At 38.0% G+C, this 17,569-nt stretch overlaps 2 protein-coding genes across 8 annotated transcripts in view; one reads left to right on the top strand and one right to left on the bottom strand.

The window, feature by feature from the left end:
• Nucleotides 1–17,569, bottom strand: part of PDILT (protein disulfide isomerase like, testis expressed) — a 78,151-nt gene that overhangs the window by 42,731 nt on the left and 17,851 nt on the right. For 2 of the 4 annotated variants that reach the window (XM_072597972.1, XM_072597973.1), the window contains one exon: nt 16,031–16,236. In XM_072597972.1, coding sequence (XP_072454073.1) covers nt 16,031–16,229 — 199 coding nt within the window. In that variant the 5' untranslated portion in view covers nt 16,230–16,236. Of the gene's footprint in view, nt 1–9,460; nt 9,544–16,030; nt 16,237–16,830; nt 16,915–17,569 lie in introns of those variants that run through there. The other 2 variants (XM_072597970.1, XM_072597974.1) reach the window with 2 other exon arrangements.
• Nucleotides 9,637–17,569, top strand: part of ACSM5 (acyl-CoA synthetase medium chain family member 5) — an 84,484-nt gene continuing 76,551 nt past the window's right edge. The window contains exon 1 of one of the 4 annotated variants that reach the window (XM_072597965.1): nt 9,637–9,810. In XM_072597965.1, the coding sequence (XP_072454066.1) occupies nt 9,777–9,810 (34 nt within the window). In that variant the 5' untranslated portion in view covers nt 9,637–9,776. The remainder of the gene's footprint in view (nt 9,811–17,569) is intronic. The other 3 variants (XM_072597962.1, XM_072597963.1, XM_072597964.1) reach the window with 3 other exon arrangements.

Here is a 17,569-nt window from a genome sequence, read left to right as displayed (position 1 = left end):
GACCTAAATTATTTATTCATTGTGGATTTCAGTTTATCTGCACTCCTTATGAACTGTAAGTCCATAGGGAAAGGTTCACCTGATGGTCTAGAAGTGCCATGTAATTTATACCATATGCTTAATCCTTTTTGGGGGAGTTCAAAACCTCTTTGGGGGCAGTTGTGAGCCTGTTTAATTTCTTTTAAAGCTAGCCTTTCCTTTTCCTTCCTTCCTTCCTATCTTCCTTCCTTCCCTTTCCAAGGAACGTGATAAGACAGAGAAAACAGACATGCTAAATGAGTGGGAGTAGGGAAAATGATGCTACCAAGAGGACAGGTTTAAACTGAATTTGATGATTTAGTTGTTTCCTAGAGCAAGATTGTGATTGACTTTTGCGAGTTGTGACTGACTGACTCCTAAGAAAATAATGGTGACTGCAGAGATGGTTGACTCAGTGTTTTACATAACTTCAAAACATTGTACAGCACCTGACAATAATTTTTTAAAAGAATTGAAATCATAAGAATAAGGATAAATTAATTCAAAAATAATAAAAGACTTCTGAGAAAAGAGAAGAGTTCTGATATCAAACTGAAAATAAAAATATGTTATATAGAACATTCATATAGATCACAACACACTGAAATTAGCCTTTAAAGTTTCCTAAGGGCTTGTGAGGAAAAACTTCTTACAGAAGTTTTCCTGAGATACATTCAGAAGCCATGAGTCATCTAGGACAAACTCAAGTTTTTACACATTAATTTTTCCATGATTTTAAATAAAGTTACTAAAATATTTTGACACTTTATACCTATGAAAAGATTCATTATTGGTTAAGTTCACAGTTCACAGACTTAGAACTGGGAGTCAGCATTCATCTAGTGTAATTGTCTCATTTTATAGATAAGGAAACCAAGGCATAGAGAGGTTAAGTGATTTGCCAAAGGTCACAGAGGGATCAGGAATGACAGGTGGGATTTGAACCTAGATCCATTGTCTCCAGAATATTGCTCTTTTAATTTGCTTCTCCTAGTGAGGCGTGAATTTGGACCTGCATCTGGAATATCCCATGTGTTGCAAAGAAGAGTTGGAAAAATTTTAGTTATCATAATGTAAATTGTGAAAGGAATTTTTACCTGAGGACAGTTTGATTTCTCACCTGAAGGGAGGGAGGGACAGGAGTCCCACACTGCATCTTCCTCTCTACTAAATAATCTACATGTGTGTCTACTCTTCTCACTGACACTTTGTGTATTTGGGGAGAGTGTGCCCCAGGTATAACGGGGCAATGTTTTGTTATTACTGATCATGCTTACTAATGCTTTAAACACTTATGCTTTGAGCAGATTGTGTCAAATGGCTGATTATTAAAGTTACTTGACTCAGTGTTTTACATCATTTCAAAATATTGCACATGTCCAGGAGCTGGGGTTGGGGATGAAAACCTATGAGCTATAATTTTAGGAATACAAATCAACAGAGTATCCTGAAGCTGGGGTATACATTCCTTAGAGAAATCAGCTTCCCATTATCTTTTGGGAGAGGAAATAAGGAAGGAATGCTACATAAGAGATCATTGGTAACCTTGGAAAAAGAGGTTTCAGTTGAATAATGATGTTGAAAGTCAGATTCCAAAGGGTTAAGTGGGGAATGAGTGGAAGAGATATGAAAGCAAGGAGTTTAGCCAACTTTTTCCTAGAAGTTTTCCTGCGAAAGATAGCCATTGGAAGTCTGTGAGTAGCGAAGTACCTTGAGAGATTATTTTGTAAACCATGTGAAGGATGGGTGAGGAAAGGGAGACCAGGTAGGAGGCCAGGAAAATAATAATAACAAAAAATAATAACTAACATTTACATAGCATCTATTATGTGCCAGGTACCGCGCTAAGTGCTTTACAAATATTAGCTCATTTGATCTTCACAACTCTAGGACACAGATGTTATTATTATCCTCATTTTATAGTTGAAGAAACTAAGGCAGAAGGAGGTCAAATGACCTGCCCAAAGTCACATGGCTCGTAAGGGTCCAGATTTGAACTCAGGTCTTACTGACTAGAGGTCCAGCACTTTACTCACTGCACAGATGAGAGTTGAAGAACTAGAATGGTGCTTCTGCGAGTGGAGAAGAGATAGATATAAGACACATACAGACAAAACTGATTAGACTTAACAACTGATTGGATGTAGAAAATGATCAAGAGGGAAAAATCAAAGACAGCACCAAAGTTTTTCAAGCCTGAGTGACAATTAAAGAATAAAGGATTTGAGAGGTAAGGAGAATTTAAGGGGATAATGAGGTAGACACATTTTGGACATTAATTTTGAGCTTCCAAAAGAACATCAAGGAGTTGAAGAAATGACACTGAAGTTAAGAAGGAAGAAAGATTAGGGAGATATGTATATATGTATGTATGTATGTATGTGTGAGTATATATGTATATGTGTGTACACATGTATTTTTGTGTATGTGCATATACATATGTACATATGTGTGTATCTGCTTAAAAGTTAGAGGTGATAACCACAGTGAATGGATGAGATGAAATCACCATGGAGAGGGTATAGAAGAAGAGGGGAGACACCAAAATTTAGGTGGTAAAGAATGTATAGATAAACAATCAAGGGAGACTGAGAAAGAGTAATTATTTCTAACTACAAAGGGGAGAAGAATGCTATGGAAGCCAAGGAAGAAGAAAAGGAGATGGGGCAATAGAACACAGAATATTTCAGAAAGATTAAGAATTATAAAAACAAGAAAAGTTATCAGATCCAGTTGCTTAAAGATCACTGGTGACTTTTTTTTAGTATAATTTTATTAAAATGGTGGGACCAGAAGCCACATTACAATGCATGAAAAAAGTGGGAGTAGTAAAGGCAGACTAGTCATTTTTTAGAGTTTGCCATTAATAGGGGGGAAAAGTATTAGATAAATAGCCCAAGGAGTCAAGTGATTTTTTTTTAAATAGGGGAAACCTGAATATTTTTGTAAAAGGAAGGGAGAGGGGCTAGAACAGAGGTTCCCAAACTGGGTGATGCCAACCTCCTGGACAGCACTGGAATGATCCAGGGGGATGGTAGTTGCCTCAGGTGTAACTGGAGGGCATTGAATAAAAATAAGGGGATGGTGGAAATACAAGGAAAGAAGAGAAGGAAATTTTGAAAAACCATTGATGCATGTTTCATTTGTTGCATAACAGAGTTAAAGTTGTAGTGATTACATTATTTTCCAAATAAACACACAAAATGCAAGTTATAACTAATCAGTGGTCAAGTCTGCGGACAGATCTTAACAAGCAAGTGTTGGTAGCCATGCAATATTGCATCATCAGAATTTCAATGTAGGAAAAAAAACACAAACATAGTAAATTATTAAATTTAAGATGTGTCTTTTTAAAAAAAATATCTTATGCTTTTTCTGAAAGGATGCAAATTTCAAAAAAAAAAACCATTAAAGGGTTAAAGAAAGTGCCCCATAGGGGCACTAAGTAAATTTTTTAAAAAGGGGGCAGTAGACTAAATAAGTTTGGGAACCTCTGGACTAGAAGACAGTGTTTTACATGTAGCTGTATACCAACTACAAGAAATACTAGTTCCAAGTATTTAAAATAAAATCAGCAAGATTCTGGGCAATTGTACCCTAGCTCAGCATCAAGGGAAGGGACATGGCTCTTGTAATGGAGCAATTAAGGAATTAAGAGACAATTAAAGAAATGCCCATTGTTTCCTTAATGGACACTCTAATGCAGCTTAAATTCTATATGCTTGTGGGACAGGGAGTCTTTTTCTTTGGAGAAATCTCCAAGATTTGGGTTTCTCTGAGGTAATTGCACTAGAATGTGTGGATTGGTGTTAACTGGAACAAATTTGGAAAAGGAAGAGAGGAGAAGTCATGTATTAAAAGGGAAAAGAACCGTTTGGGCTTCTTTAGGAAGGCCAGGGATATTTCTGAATAAGTATGGTCAGAGCTGGTAGAAGATGAAAATGATATGAAAGTTCTTTATTTTTTCAAAGGAGGAGTTGCCAGGGCCATGGGAATGAGTAGATACACAGAGAAGATGAAAGAAATCCTGGAGGGGAGTGGGGGGGTGGGGGTGGAGCCAAGATGGCAGACTAGAAAGACACACTTACACAGGGTCCTCCCCACAGCCCATAAAATACTTGTAGAGAGGGACTCTCAACAAATTTTGGAGCAACACAAGTGGAGAACAACAGAGTGGAGGAGATTTCCAGCCCATGTTGACCTTAAAGGCCCACAGAAACGTCGGTTGCATCAGATGTGGAGCTGAGTGTGGAGCCCAGCCCAGCCTTGGCCAAGCACTGCACAACGAGACTCTGGGAGGAGGACACCTTGGGGGTGGAATCTCCAGTCACAGTAGCGGGTCCTCAGATCCCTCAGCCCACAGATGCCAAAGGTCAGTGATGAGGTTTTATCAGCTGGCCAGGAAGGGAGAAGGGCCTTCCCATAGCTCTGGCAGCAGGCAGTGGCCACAGAGCCTGCACAGCAGCCCATATGGAAGCTCCACTGTTGGAGTGTAAAAACCCCTGGGGGCATTGAAGACCTGAGTCTTACCTCAGCGTTGAGTGGAGGCCCTGGTACAGCTGGTCTTTGTCTCAAACTGAATGGTGGCCCTGCCCATCCAGCTTATCTGAAAATCAGCCCCCAGTGCTAGCTAGGCAGAACTGGAGGCCAAGTGGCTGTGGAGAGGTATCAGCTAAGATTCTGAGCACAAAAATCCCTCTCTGCATCCAGAGCAGTACATGCTTGATTGTGCCACCTTGGAGGAACTGAGATCTCACACATTCCCAGAGTATACCCTACTCTTGACAAAGGACCCAAAAGTCAAGTAACTGGTTGGGAAAATGCCCAAAAAAGGGAAAAAAAAATAAGACCATAGAAGGTTACTTTCTTGGTGAACAAATATCTCCTCCTATCCTTTCAGGTGAGGAAGAACAATGCTTATCATCAGGGAAAGACACAGAAGTCAAGGCTTCTATATCCCAAACATCCAAAATAAATATTCAATGGGCTCAGGCCATGGAAGAGCTCAAAAAGGATTTTGAAAATCAAGTTAGAGAGGTGGAGGAAAAACTGGGAAGAAAAATTAGAGAGATGCAAGAAAAGCATGAAATGCAGGTCAACACCTTGCTAAAGGAGATCCAAAAAAAAATGCTGAAGAAAATAACACGTTGAAAAATAGGCTAACTCAATCGGCAAAAGAGGCTCAAAAAGCCAATGAGGAGAAAAATGCTTTAAAAAGCAGAATTAGCCAAATGGAAAAGGAGGTTCAAAAGGTCACTGAAGAAAATAGTTCTTTCAAAATTAGAATGGAACAGATGGAGGCTAATTCTTTAAAACCAAAAGAATGAAAAAAAGGAAGATAATGTGAAATATCTCATTGGAAAAACAACTGACCTGGAGAATAGATTCAGGAGAGACAATTTAAAAATTATGGGACTACCTGAAAGCCATGATCAAAAAAAGAGCCTAGACATCATCTTTCAAGAAATTATCAAGGAAAACTGCCCTGATATTCTAGAACCAGGGGGCAAAATAAGTATTCAAGGAATCCACCTATCAACTCCTGAAAGAGATCCAAAAAGAGAAACTCCTAGGAACATTGTGGCCAAATTCCAGACTTCCCAGGTCAAAGAGAAAATATTTCAAGCAGCTAGAAAGAAACTAATCAAGTGTTGTGGAAATACAATCAGGATAACACAAGATCTAGCAGCTTCTACATTAAGGGATCGAAGGGCATGGAATAGGATATGCCAGAAGTCAAAGGAACTAGGACTAAAACCAAGAATCACCTACCCAGCAAAACTGAGTATAATATTTCAGGGGAAAAAATGGTCTTTCAATGAAATTGAGGACTTTCAAGCATTCTTGATGAAAAGACCAGAGCTGAAAAGAAAATTTGACCTTCAAACACAAGAATGAAGAGAAGCATGAAAAGGTAAACAGTAAAGAGAAGTCATAAGGGACTTACTAAAGTTGAATTGTTTACATTCCTACATGGAAAGACAATGTTTGTAACTCTTGAAAATTTTCATTATCTGGGTAGTTGGTGGGATTACACACACACACACACACACACACACACACACAGCACAAAGCACAGAACACGGAGTGAATTGAATAGGATGGGAGCATATCTTTAAAAAAATGAAATTAAGTGGTGAGAGAGAAATATATTGGGAGGAGAAAGGGAGAAATGGAATGGGGCAAATTATCTCTGATAAAAGAGGCAAGCAAAAGACTTTTCAGTAGAGGGAAAAAGAGGGGAGGTGAGAGAAAAACATGAAGCTTACTCTCATTACATTCGACTAAAGGAAGGAATAAAATGCACACTCATTTTGGTATGAAAATCTATCTTACAATACAGGAAAGTTGGGGATAAGGGGATAAGCAGGGTAGGGGGGATGATGGAAGGGAGGGAAGTGGGAAGAGGGAGCTATTTAAAGTCAACACTCTTGGGGAGGGACAGGATCCAAAGAGAGAACAGAAGCAATGGGGGGCAGGATAGTATGGAGGGAAATATAGTTAGTCTTACACAACACGACTATTATGGAAATCATTTGCAAAACTACACAGATATGGCTTATATTGAATTGCTTGCTTCCCAGAGGGAATGGGTGGGGAGGGAGGGATGAAGAGAAGTTGGAAGTCAAAGTTTAGGAACAACTGTTGAGTATTGTTCTTACTACTAGGGAATAAGAAATACAGGTAATGGGGTATAGAAAGTTATCTGGCCCTACAGGACAAAAGAGAAGATAGGGACAAGGGAAGGGAGGGATGTTAGAAGAGAGGGCAGATGGGTGATAGGGGCAATTAGAATGCTTGGTGTTTTGGGGTGGGGTGAGAGAAGAAATGGGGAGAAAATTTGGAACCCAAAATTTTGTGAAAACCAATGTTAAAAGTTAAATAAATAAATTTAAGAAATCCTGATGGCTCTAGAGCTAAGCCAAGATATTTCAACTGATCCTAAAGTGCAGCACTCCTCTCCCAGGAAGTTGTCAGATCTCCTTGCTGACCACTGAGACTCTGCTGAGAAGAGGAGACAGGGGTGGAGGAGAGGCAATTAACAGTTTCTTAACCTTGTCCCACCATGCACTGGAAGACAACATTCCCAAATCCTTTTAAAATTCCCCCAGGAGATTTCTATCCTATTCTTCCATCTAGGGAGGTGCGAGAAATTGTCCTTTAGTGTGAATATTGCAGAGAAAGACCACTATATGATTCCTTTCTTGTTTCTAACATTTCTTTTACATTTTAATTAAAATTGAGTTTCAGAATTGATTACTCCAAATAGTCACATTGAACCATGACACTGAACTAATGTCACAGGTGACCCATGTTACACTCACATGAAATACAAGACAAGGTTTGAGCATTTGTTTAAATTATTCATTCATTTGTTTACTTTTTTAGGATCAGTGTTTTGGCTACAACTTCAACAATGAGAGACCAGAGCATTGTCACCAAGGTTGATGTCCTTCAGTGCAAAAAGGAGTGTTCTGAGTGTCTGGGCACCTCCTCCACCTGCCTGGCCTCTCTGGGTCTCCACTTGTTCCAGGACTAGTACCTTGTCAGCATCTGCTCTCAGTCCTGAGATGTCACAGATCCAGGCCCAGCCAAATCTATCGCTTTTGTCCATGATACTCTGTCCAGCACAAACATAGCTCCCATGAGCCAGGTCCACCTTAGAGCTAACAGTTGCTTAAGAGTTTTGAAAAGATAGAAGGAAAAAGAGAAGTAAACATGCCAAAAAGTGTTCCAGGAAGAAAAATTCAGTCTTGTTGAATTCCTCTGATAGCCCATGTGCCAAAAGTACTGGTCTACCCCCAGAGGCTGTTGCACACATGTCCAGCTGACTTCTAAAGTAGGATTTTCTTTGGGAGAACATTGGACAGCCTTGGTTGGGAAAGTCTGTGGAAATACTGTGGCCCCCATGGTTTGTCACACATCCATCTTCTTCTCACTCTTCAAACCAGTCAAACCAGCCTGCTTATCAATCCCTAATTACAACATTTTGTTACATGTGTCTATGCTTTAGCACAGGATTTCTTTCTCATCTCTGCTTCTTATAATCTGAAGTTCATTCATATCAAAGCTTAGCCAGAGCCACCTCCTTCATAAATAAAGCCTTTCCTGATTCCTCCAGGTGATATTGCCCTGTTCCAAATACATGTGAATTGAAGCTTAGCTTAAAAATCTTATCTCAAGAGACATCCTCTTCATAATAGAAGGCTCCAAGGCCTAAGGTATATTGCTTTATAAGCCCTATTGAACATGAATGTCCTTGGAAAAGTTTGGCTGGCTCCTCCTCAATCACTTATGACTCAAGTAGAATCTGTAAGTGGGAAGGAATTGGAGTCAGAGGACCTGCATTCTGCTACTTATTATCTGTGTGACTTTAGCCTTTCTTGGACTTATTTTCCACATTGCAAAATGAGGAGACTGGAGTATATGACCTCTGAGGTTACTTTCATTTCTAAATCCATGACCCAGCCTTTAATCCTATGAGTTGGGTAGTTGGTGGTAGTCTTTCTCTATACCTCTTTTCACCATATGCATCTTTTCTCTTCTATTATCATAATGACTAAAAGTTCATTTTAATGTTAGTCTGAACAAAACATAATAAAGATTAATCTATGGAGGGTAGGGATCAAACATGAACTCCCAGGGCAAAGAGGAATTATTTTAGACCAACCATTATTTTGGAGTACTTAAACTACTTCACTGCTGGAAGACACAGTGGATAAGAGTGTTGGGCCTGAAGTTAAGAAGACTCATCTTTCTGAATTTAAATCTGACCTCAGACACTTAACTAGCTGTGTGACCCTGGCAAGTTACTTAACCCTCTTTGCCTCAGTTTCCTTTCTCTAAAACAAGCTGGATATGGAAATAGCAAACCATTCCAGTATCTCTGCCCAAGGAAAACTCTCAAATAGAGCCACAAATAGTCTGACATGACTGAAAATGTCTAAACAATAATAGCAAAAACTACTTTGCTCATTATTCTGTGGAAGGTTAAGAATTCTATTGCTTTGGGCCAAATGAATTGTGAGGCCTTTGGGCAAGAACATAGGTACAATGTGATATTTAAAAGTATTACATTATATAACCAACCATAATCAACCTCACACAAAACATAACCAAGTCAGATCAAGTTTCGGAATTAAAAAACAAGCATTATTCCAGGTTGAGAATCCAAAGGGGAGTGAGTCATAGAATTTGAGTTTTATAACTAGAAGTCCTCTTGTCTGAACCCCTTATTTTAAAGGTGAGGAAGCTGAGGCCCAGAGAAGAGAAATAAATTGCCCAATATCATAAACCAGCTTGTTGGTATTTGCTGAAGAGGGCAAAATAATTCCAGAATGGGATGGTAAGCTCAAACCACCAGAAACTTTTCACTGAATAAGTGGCTACTGAGTAGCAGGCTATCCCTTCAATACAGATAACAAAACTGTCATTCACTCACAATTCTCTGAAGTCCTCTGCCCAGTGTGCTGTTACAGTGAGAAAGATTGTGCTGATGCCAAGAAAAAGCTTAGTCTAAGGCCATGGTTTGCCTGCCCTTGGAACACTGTGTACAGTTCAAAGTGTAACACAGCAGGAGAAGGTCCACAGAATGACACAGAAAATGACCAATGGGTCTCTGAACAGCTGCCATCTGAGGACACGTTGAAAACAGAGATAGTACCCAAGTCTTCTAAATTCATGAAGTATATTAAGAAAGGGACCAGGTCTCAAATCAGTCAAGAGAGAAGAGAGGAGTGGATTGAGTGTGGAGTTGAATGCAAAGCAGGAAACAGAGAAGAAAAGGAAAGGGTAAGAAAATATTTGCTCTATTTGGCTTTTCAGATAGCTTTAGGATTTTCTGGCTCAGAACTCTGTAGGAGTGGCCCCCTAGAGACAGTGGTGGTATCAAGGCTGTTTCATCACAAACAGCTCAGTGGAGTGCTTTAGGACACTGATGACAATGAACTGAGATCCCAGAATGCTGTCACCGTGGAACCCCAGATTAGCGTCTTTCATCATAGGAGTAGGGAACAAAGGGAAGGGGCTAATGACTGTTGTTTTTCTCCCAGAGAACCAATGATATCATGAGGCTAATGATACGACATTGCTGTGAATTGGATTTAAGTGAGGCAGTGACTATATCAACATGATATGACCAAAAAAGCACTGACACTAGCCTCCAAAGACCTGGATTCAAACCCCACTTCTGATTTTTACTATCTGCACAACCTTTGGCTAATCATCAAGCATCCCTAGGTCTCCGTTTCTTCATCTTCAAAATGGGAGAGGGGTGGTAAACTAGATGCTGAGGACCCTTCCAGAGTAGGTCTATGATCTCCAAAAAACAATGTTAACCTTGTGGTCTGAGATTCAACTCTGAATTATCAAAATAATGTTTCAAAAGGGTTCTGTCTTCTCTATCTTTCCTGCAATAGAGAGCAGAAGTTTCTTGGGTAGAGTTTAACAAATTCCCTTATGGAGACATCTCTGAGGCAATAATAGGTAGGGAAGTGGACTAGGAATCTGGAAGTTGTTGTTCAGTTAGATCTCACTCTTCATTAACCCCATCTGGCATTTTCTTGGCAAAGGAAACGAAACAGTTTCACCCTTTCATTCCCTGACTCATTTTACAGATAAGAAAACTCAGGCAAAGAGGGTTAAGTGACTTGCCCAGGGTCACACAGCTAGCAAATGTCTGAGATCAGATTTGAACTCAGGAAAATGAATCTTTCTGATTTAAGGTCTAGTGCTTTATCCACTACTCCACCTAAACCTGTATTCAAATTTTAACTCAGATACTTGTTAGCTATGCGATCTTGGACTAATCATTTATCTTTTCCGTGCCTCCATTTCCTCACCTGTCAAATGACTTCAAAGATCTCTAGCTCTAATTCTATAATCCTATGAATGCTTTGGAAAAGGAATATCCTGATTTGAAAAGTATTTAAGGTAAATATTTTTATTACAAAAAGACAGGAGCTCTACAATTCATTTTCCTTCTTATAGAATAAAGAACACGTTCCTTCAAAATTTTGGGATTTGGGATAGCTCACTTTTTCCTCATCCCTATCTAGTCTCCTTGAAAGACAGTTGAGTGGAACAAAATATTTCATTGCTATAAAGAGAAAAGTCAGGAGGTCAGCATCAAGTTGGCTAATGCAAAACACCAAGAAACAGAAATCAACTCCCCCTACTGCCATATTATTTTATGTCTAGGTGATTTTTAAATAAATCGTTTATGACTGCATTAGTATAGGGGCCCTCTACCAATACAAATCAGCAACTGTCTTACAAAATATAGTTTTAGAGAGTTACCTAGGAACACTCAGAGATTCATTGATATGCCTACTACAGTCATACAGCCACCACATGCCAAAAGCAGTATTTGAAATTGAGTCTTCCTGACTCCAAAAGTAGTTAACCACTAACCTACCCTGCCTCTCTGTGTAGGTGATAAAGTTAGGTAAAACAGTACTAGAAATCATTGTATTAAAATACTAAAAGCTTATGTAGCTGTGTGAGGTCTTTGTGAATGTTTTACCCATGACTTAATTAAACTCAATTCATCTCCGTCTTCTTGTCTTTCTTCATTTTCAACTTTCTGCTTTACTGAGAGGGAGAGAGGCTGCCTATAATAGAGTTAGCAAGAGGCAGAAGACCTCCTCTGAGGCCAAAACTGGGTCAGTTTGCAAACTTGGATAGAAGGTGAACTGACCAAGTTGAACTATAATATCAGGTACCTCTAGGGCAACAATGAACTTGGTCACCAAATTCCAACAACCCTAGAAGAAGGAATATCTTTTTGAAATTTTAAAAACAGTCATTTTAGGCCAATTAAAGTGAAGTGCCATAAACTTGGTTTAAAAGGAATACTTGGCCCAGGAGGAGGCTAGCTGATAGTGTTTTAATTTAAAATTTTAGTCAAATGACTCTTGAGTAGAAAAGTATGTTTCTACCCTTGTTGATAAAATCTATCTAAAGACCTTAATGTGCTCTGAAAGGTATGGTTTCTTTCAGAGTCCAAAAATGAATTTTCCTTACTTATGAGACCACAAAATAATCAAGCTAAATGTAGATTTTTCTAAAGAACAGAAAATAATATAGTAGTAGATTTTAGGTGTTTATTGAATTATAATTTCAAAGAATCTTAGATTTCATATCTTTTGAATCTTAGAACAACTCTTTGAGGAAGAAAATACAAATATTATTGTCTCAATTTTACAATCAAAGAGGATAAATGACTTATTGAAGGGCTCAGAGGTCATAAATGGTAGAGAAAAGCCACCAAACAACAGTCGTCTGACTTCAAGTCTACTAAAGACAGCTCTGTACTCTCCACTATAGAAAACCTATTGAAGAATAAATCACATGTACTTTTTTCTTTTTCTATTTTTATTTATGCCTTTTTCCTCATATCACCTTTGATTCTGAATATATCATTTTCTGGTCCCCTACCCAAATATCTAGCCTTTTTAATATAGATTACCTGGGTAGGGGGAGAGGGGTGTAGGCAGTTCAATAAAATTAACCTGTATTTAACAATATAGGGAATCCTCCATGCCCGTAGTTCTCTACTGTAGAGAAAAGAGCAAGGCCCTATTTCTTCCTGGAGGTCAAGGTTGGACATTATAGTTACATAGCAGTCAGTTGCTTTTGGGGTTATTATTCTTTTTTCACATTGTTACAGTCATGGTATATATTGGTTACCTAATTCCGCTTATTTCATATTGCCTAAGTTCAAAGCATCTCGTGTTTCTCTGAATTGTTCATATTCAACATTTCTTGCTATGAATATTCCATTAGATTCATGTATCACAATTTACTTAATCACTTCCTATTACTTGGGTATCACCCAATGATTTTCCCATGCCCCATCCCCAAAGTGTTGCTATGAATACTTTAGTGTATATTGAGCCTTTCTTTATATCTTTACATACCCTTCTTGGGGTATATGTCTAGCAGTAAGATTTCTGGATCAATGTGTATAGAAATTTTAATTATTTTCTTGGAATAATTCCAAATTGCTTTTCCAAATGGCTACACCAATTTGTAGTGTACAAGTATACAAGTGTTCTCAAAGTCCCTCCACCATAGACTGTTTCCATATTTGGTCATCCTTGCAAATTTTCTGGGTATCAATTGAAATCTTCAAGTTGTTTTGACTTATATTTCCATTATTAATGATTTGTATCAGTCTTTGATGTAGTTGTTAATAGTGTGCACTTCTGAAAACTTATCAGTTCATATCCTTTAGCTATTTATCCACTGGAAAATGGCTTTTGGTATTACGTATTTGTGTTAATCTCTTACTATTTTGAATATCTGAACTTTGTCAGAGATATTTGATGTAAAAAAAATATCCCCAACCAATAATTTCTCTTCTATTTTAGCTACATTGTGTTGATGATGAAATTCTTTCTGTTTAAACTTGTCATTTTAACTCTGTGACGGTCTCTATAACATTTTTGGTTAAGAACTCTTCTCCTTAGTCATCTTAATCATCATGAAAAGTACTTAATCTACTTCTTTTCTATTTTAATGGTATGTCTTTCTACATTCTGATCACATGCCCATTTTGAGCTCATTATGGTACATCATGTAAGATGTTGCTTGCTATGAAACTGCTTTCCAGTTTTCCAGCAGTTCTTGTAAAACAGAAGTTCTTTCCCTAGATAATTTATGTCCAAAGGTTTACTCCTGAAGCCAATTGTTTCTGATTGTTCTTTTACTTTGTTCCGGTGATCTACTTTTCTGTTTGTTTAAAAATACAAAATGATTTTATTATAATATATTTCAGATATTTCCTAATATATCATAAATTTTGTATTTTATCTTTATATTTTGAGATCTGGAAGTTGTGCTGTTCCCCTGCATTCTTATTTTCAGGATTTCTCTCAAGATTCTAGACCTCCTATTTCTCTAAATGAATTCTGTTACTATTTTATCTGGTTCTTTGGTAATTTGATTGGTATAGCAATAATCTATGAATTAGTTTAGATAATATCATTTCTATTATATGTATGGGGCCCTATCATGAGTAATGAATATCATTCCAATTCTAAATAATTCTTTATTTCTTTAAATAATATTTTGTAATGATATTTATATGTTTAGCATGTGCCTTAGTAGATTGACTCCCTAGATATTTTAAGCATTTTGTAGATATTTTTAATATGACTCCTTTAATACTATTTTCTCATGAATTCTGTTACTGCTATATATAAATATTGATTTTTTTAAAAATCATTTTACATCTCACCCTTTACTAAAGCTATTAATTGTTTCATTTAGTTTCCTTGATTATTTGGGGGGATTTTCTAAGTAAACCACCTATATCTATATCTATAGATATAGATATTTCAAATGAATTCAGCGGATAAAGTTATCAATACATAGCACTATGTTAGACACTGGGTGAAATTTTTAAAAATTTATATGACACAGTTCCTGTCTTGAAAGAGTTTACATATAATTAAAAGAGGTAGATGTGACAAATACAAAAAAAGCTATAATAAATGATAAATACAGAAGAGATGTTCAAAGTGCTAGATGTGGCACTAACAGGACAAGATCACTGCTTACTCAGAGAAAATTTCTTGAATGAATATCCTCATTTCCTGTTTGGGGAATGGGATGCACAGCACTACTAAGTAGGCAGATGATTAGAATGCTGTAGATATCATTTATTTAGTTATTAGCAAAGGTTTTGATGAAGTATTTCATATCCATTCTTTTGGATATGATGGATACTTTGGGACTAATGCATAGCACAATAAGATTCTGAATTGTTTAGATGGCTAAACTAAAAGAGCATTTGAACTAGCAGAAAGTCTCCAGTGGAATTCCCTAGAATTCCATGCTTGGTCCTATGCTGTTTAATGTTTTTATCAATGACTTGGACAAAGGCAGATGGCATGAACATCAGTCTTTCATGTGACATAAAGTTGAAAGGGATGGCTAACACACAGGAGCAGGTTCAGTATGCAAAAATGTATTAATTGACTAGATTAAGAATTAATTCAAATCTGATAAGATGAAGTTCAATAAGGATAAATGTAAAATCTTATATTTGGATATTTGAAAATGCCCCTCCTTCACAAGTACAAGATAAAAAGACATATTTAGATACCAACTGTTTTGGAAAAAAAAATAAAAGACCAAGAGTTTTAATGGATACAAGCCCAATATAAGTTAACCATGTGATACAGCAGCCAAAAAACCTAATAAATATTGGACTGAATTAAGAGAGGTATAGCTTCCAGGCACAGGAAAGTAATAGTTCCACTATTCTCTGCTCTTTTCAAACATCACCTTACCATCATTTGGTTCTGAGCTGGGCAGTTTAAGAAGAATATTCATAAACAAGGGAGTGTAGGGAGGACAACCAAAAATAATGAAGGGTGTCGGCATATGAGAATAAATGATATAAAGATAGAACTAGATATATGTACCTTGGAAAGGGTAATGCTAGGATAGGGGGATCTAAGAGCTGACATCAAATATCTGAAGGGCTGTTGTGTGAAGGAGGGATTTGACTACCTCTATTTGACCTCAGAGGGCAGAAGCAGGAGCAATGGGAAGGGGCTTCAGAGAGACAAATTTAGGCTTCATGTCAAGAAAAACTTCCTATTTAAGAGTTGTCCAAAGATGAAATAGGTTGCCTTGAGTGGCGATCCCCACCCTTAGAGGTCTTCAAACAGAGGTTAAATGACCACTAGCCAGGTAAGAACTAGTGGGGTTCCTTTAGTGTATGACTAGATTATGATATGGCCATGGAGATGTCTTCCAATTCTCAAATGCTGTGATACTATAAGCCATGTAATGTGCCTATACCTCACATTTCACAGGTAATATTAGATAGCTCACACAGTTGTCCTAAGAAAGCAAAATGCTTTCCTTCCTTTTTACTCAAACTTTAAAAGTTTTATGACCCTCAAAATGCCATAGAAATGTGAATTATAATTGAACTCCCCTTTTCCTCTATCCCAACTACTGAGACCATTTCTTTGGGAAAAACTAAATTACTCACAGAACTCCACCATCAAGAACCGAGTTTCATTCAGCACTCTGGCCAGTGTTGTTGCTGTGAGCACCAACAAATTCTTTTCCTCTTGGATCCCTAGCGCTTTGAATTTCCGGAACCTGTCATTCTGGAAATCCCATCCTCCCCATGCCTGGGCCACTGAGAGGCAAGAGGAAAGTAGTAAAGTAACCCAAGGCAGCAACATCTTCCTCCTGCATGAGAAGGAAATAAAGATTGATTTTTATCAGTACCTGGTGATAATGTTTCTACCATTACACTAATAGTCAGTCTTGCCTGGTGAATAAGGAGTTTGAAAGTAATAATATAAGTAATGATGATGTATCTAGTACGAACTAGGAACTGGGGAATACAAAATAAATAATGAAACATGGAGCTTACATTCTGCCAAGAGTGGGGGGGTGGGGGGAGGGAGAGGACATATATGTCAATAATCCAAAATAGCCTGGGGTAACAGGGGTGGGGAAAGGATACTAACTCCTAGGGGAATCATCAAAGTCTTCTTGTAGGAAGTATTACTGTCAGTGGGAAATTTTTAGTTTTTCTCCCTTTGGGGAGTCTTCTTTGATTTCTATACTCATCAGTTTTTGATCCTACTCCAATTAGATTTAGATTCTTCAACATTCAATGGAGAAAAGAAAATATAAAATCCAACTGAGGCATTTTATTAAAAATTATCAGGCAATGGAACTTTAGTGCCCAGATTTAGTGAATAGAATAGGTAGCCAGGAATTCAAAGTCAAGCTCTGCTAATACCTAGCAATTTGATTTTGGGTAAATTACTGTACCTCTCTTGGCCTTCAGTCTCCTCCTCTATAACATGCAGAGCTTATTATGAGAGATTCTGAAGATTCTCTTCTCTAAAATTCTATGGTTCTAGGTAACAGAAATGATCAACAGATAGTAACAGAAATGACAATGGGGGAGGGGTGGAGCCAAGATGGCAGAGTAAAAGCAGATACTTGCTTGAGCTCTCCCCCAAACCCCTCCAAATGCCCATAAAAATTAATCCTAAACAAATTCTAGAGCAACAGAACCCACAAAATGACAGAGTGAAACAAATGTTAAAGCCAAAAGAACCTGGAAGGTCAACAGGAAAGGTCTTTTACACCAGTCTGAGAGAAGAGCACAGTCCAGCATGGGCTGCACTGGCACAGATGGGCTGCAGCAGACCTCAGGGCTCTGAATGACTGGTAGCTGTGGCACTTTCCAGATTTCTCAACCCACAAATACCAAAGACAATGTAGAAGGTCAATAGGAAAGGTCTGTTGAACCTGAGTGAGGGAAGAGCACAGTATAACCCCAACTGTAGGACAGAAAGAAGAGTGTGGTCAGGCCCCAACTCCAGGACAGTGGCAACAGTGGCAATAGCGGCAGCATTGGCAACAGCAACAACTGCTTCTGGAGTTCTTAGCCCACAGATAGTGGGGGGATCCAGTGGCTGATCAGAGGGGCATTGCAGTGATCTCATTGCAGATGCTAAGGCAGGATTCTCTTGCTTTTCCTGTTCTTTAATCTAAGTTGTAG

This window comes from Notamacropus eugenii, chromosome 3 (genome assembly GCF_028372415.1).
Source record: "Notamacropus eugenii isolate mMacEug1 chromosome 3, mMacEug1.pri_v2, whole genome shotgun sequence".
Classification (NCBI taxonomy): Eukaryota; Metazoa; Chordata; class Mammalia; order Diprotodontia; family Macropodidae; genus Notamacropus; species Notamacropus eugenii.
The sequence above is the reverse complement of the archived record's forward strand: the minus strand, read 5'-3'. Positions and strand labels throughout refer to the sequence as shown.